This window comes from Pygoscelis adeliae, unplaced genomic scaffold (assembly GCF_000699105.1).
Source record: "Pygoscelis adeliae isolate BGI_AS28 unplaced genomic scaffold, ASM69910v1 Scaffold13, whole genome shotgun sequence".
Classification (NCBI taxonomy): Eukaryota; Metazoa; Chordata; class Aves; order Sphenisciformes; family Spheniscidae; genus Pygoscelis; species Pygoscelis adeliae.
Genome location: NW_008824499.1, coordinates 1,283,402 through 1,286,031, shown reverse-complemented (window position 1 = coordinate 1,286,031; position 2,630 = coordinate 1,283,402). Strand labels below are relative to the sequence as shown.

General features: G+C 49.0%; 1 protein-coding gene across 1 annotated transcript in view; it reads left to right on the top strand.

The window, feature by feature from the left end:
- Window positions 1-2,630, top strand: part of PAQR5 (progestin and adipoQ receptor family member V) — an 8,222-nt gene that overhangs the window by 975 nt on the left and 4,617 nt on the right. Inside the window, exon 4 of the mRNA XM_009321440.1 lies at window positions 491-617. Coding sequence (XP_009319715.1) covers window positions 491-617 — 127 coding nt within the window. The remainder of the gene's footprint in view (window positions 1-490; window positions 618-2,630) is intronic.

Below are 2,630 nucleotides of genomic sequence, written 5' to 3'. Positions count from 1 at the left end.
CTCCTCCTCCTCCCTGCAGCCTGGCGCTTGAGAGGGACCATGAAGCATCTCTGACACCGCCACAAACAATAATTTGGAGCTGGGTTTCGTACTGGGCAGCCCTGGGACAGAGGCCTGTCTGTGTGACACTCTATTTGTAGTAAATAGAATAAGGAAAAAAAACCCCACATTAAAGACAAATGCTGTCAGTGAAGTCGGTGGCACCTTGGTGGGGGCAAGCACAGGGTAAGCAGCAGCAGCAGCCAGGGTCTTCTCATGGCACAATGCACCTCCGGCTCCTCGTGGAAAGGTGCTTGCAGGAGCTGGCTATCAGGGCGTCTGCCTGATGCTCCCCTTAGCTACTTAGCTGCTCTTCTACCTTCATTCATACCTCCCTTTCCTGAGAGCACCCAATGCCAAGTGCCAATCTGAAGGTTCACAGCTGCGCCCAGGAGGATGCTGAGGGTCCCGGAGGGACCTGGAACTAACCGGGCACCTCCTGTATTCCCAGGGTCTGCGCTGGCGTACTCGGCGTACATTTTCCCAGCAGAATGGGTCAACAGCACTTTCCACCACTGCTATGTCCCCATTGCGGTGTTTAACACTGTCGTTAGCACCAGTCTGTCCTGCTATTCCAGGTAAGCTTCTGCTTTATCTGCCGTGATTGCTACGTCATAATCGTTAATTAGTATTATTAATAAAGGTTTTCAATTACAGGCTGTATGGTAACAATACGAGCCTTGAGCTCAGGAAGGGGAAGAAGGGGACTTCTGGTTTGGGAAACGTGTTGCATGTTTTGGCACAAGGAGAGTTTGATGATCAAAAATGCAAAACAATTGAAGTAGCTTTAATTTTTGGAAGTTCAAAAGGTAATTTCATATGGCGCATGCCTGGGAGGAAGATACCCACCTCCAGTGCCTTGTTTGGGCTGTTGTTTTTCTAACGTAACCTGCAAAAAGTGTGTGGGGGGGGCTCCTGTGCACCCAACATTTAAGCATGTGTTTAGGTTTAAACATGAGCATGGTCCTGCCAAGGGCACGTATCAGCCCAAGTGCTGTGTCTGTGCACGCGTGTGTGTGTTTATATGTGTGTGCAACAGATTTGCAGAGGAGGAACCTCAGCATTCTCGCAGCTGATTGCATCATTTTTAAAGCATGAGCAGCATTGCGTGCGTGGTATTTTGTTCCTGAATGGCATTAGACAATTTGTTTGGAATAACTCAAATGTCTAAACTACTCGGCTGATTTCCAGCGATTCATGTCGTGCTAGATGTCTAGCTGGTTTGGCTTTTATTTAATTCATGGTAGATACCTCCCTGAAGGCTGTGTTTGTAAAGCACTCATGTCTGTCATTGCGACAACATGCAGTTTGCTTTGCAAAATGTACAATTCTGTTTTCATGAGTGCTGTGAGTTGTTTGGCATTATTCCTTCCTTGTATTTTGGGGTGTCTTTCTTTGTATTTTGGGGTGTCTTTGACATGTGGTCGCCTGTCGCAGCATCACATAAGCCTGGGGGACCTTTTCTCCCCGGCTGCCGTGGCCGGGGCAGCCCCCCCAAGACGCCCCCCAGCACAGGGCTGTGTTTCGATGCTGCTGCCTAGGCAGGGAGAAAGATGCTCCCACGCTCTGGCGAACACAGCAGGAAGAAATCATGCTGCCCGGCTGGCTCTGCTGCAAGAGAGGGTCTGCTGCAGGGTGGGATGCAGCTGAGCATCGCCGTGTCTTCCCGAGAGGGAGAGTGCTAAGCTCTCGCTATTCCTTACGGATCCTGCAAATTTGGCTCGTTTAAGTGTTTGTTGAGTACGGGAGTATTCACTCGCCTTTTGGCCTGTGGGTTACTCACTGGAGTAACTCCCTGGGGTGGAAGATTTGGACCTATCCTTGGTACTACTGAGCAGTACTGCAAACTCAAGGATCTCTCTTGGATCACTCGGCGGATGATGCCAGTTGGGGCTTGGTATTTTTTCCTTATATTCCTCATTTCTTTCTCTTTCTTTTTGTCTCTTTTCCCCCCTCTTATTTTTGTCTTGTGCGTCTCTTTATTGTCTCGTTAGATGGGCTTAGCAAACGAAGCTCACTGACCGTGTGCTAATCCTAGTACTTACCACTTGAAGATAACACTTAGGAAATATCAGCAACTTGAGCTCCAGATTAATTTGGATTGTTTAAAAAAAATTCTTGATCTGCAAATTTAATTGTCAGCATCTCTCTACTACAAAACTGTAAGTATAGTTATGTGAAAAACATGCAACTATCGCTATGTGATAGAGTAGCAATTCCTATGGCCTCAGTAATTTCCATTAGAGAAGTAGTAAATCCATCAAATGTCAGCTTAAAAATAAAAAAAAAAAAATCAACAAAAGATCCCTGCGTGAGCAGGAATACTGAATATACCATACCTGTGTGGGCCAGCAATGCTGCTGGTTTACCCCCATGGTGGTGAGAGCGGAGCCCCCGTAATTCAGCACTGCACCCCGCGCACTCCAGGTCACGTCTGGGGACCGCGTTAGCCGTGGGGCTGCCAGCATCCCCGCGGCGGCCGCTCTCACCCCATGCCCCTCTGCACGCCCCACGCATGTGAGCATCTCAGCTGCGTGTGCGACCCCCAGCCGTGCCCCCGGCCGCCCGCCTCTCTCCTTTCTCTCCTCTTT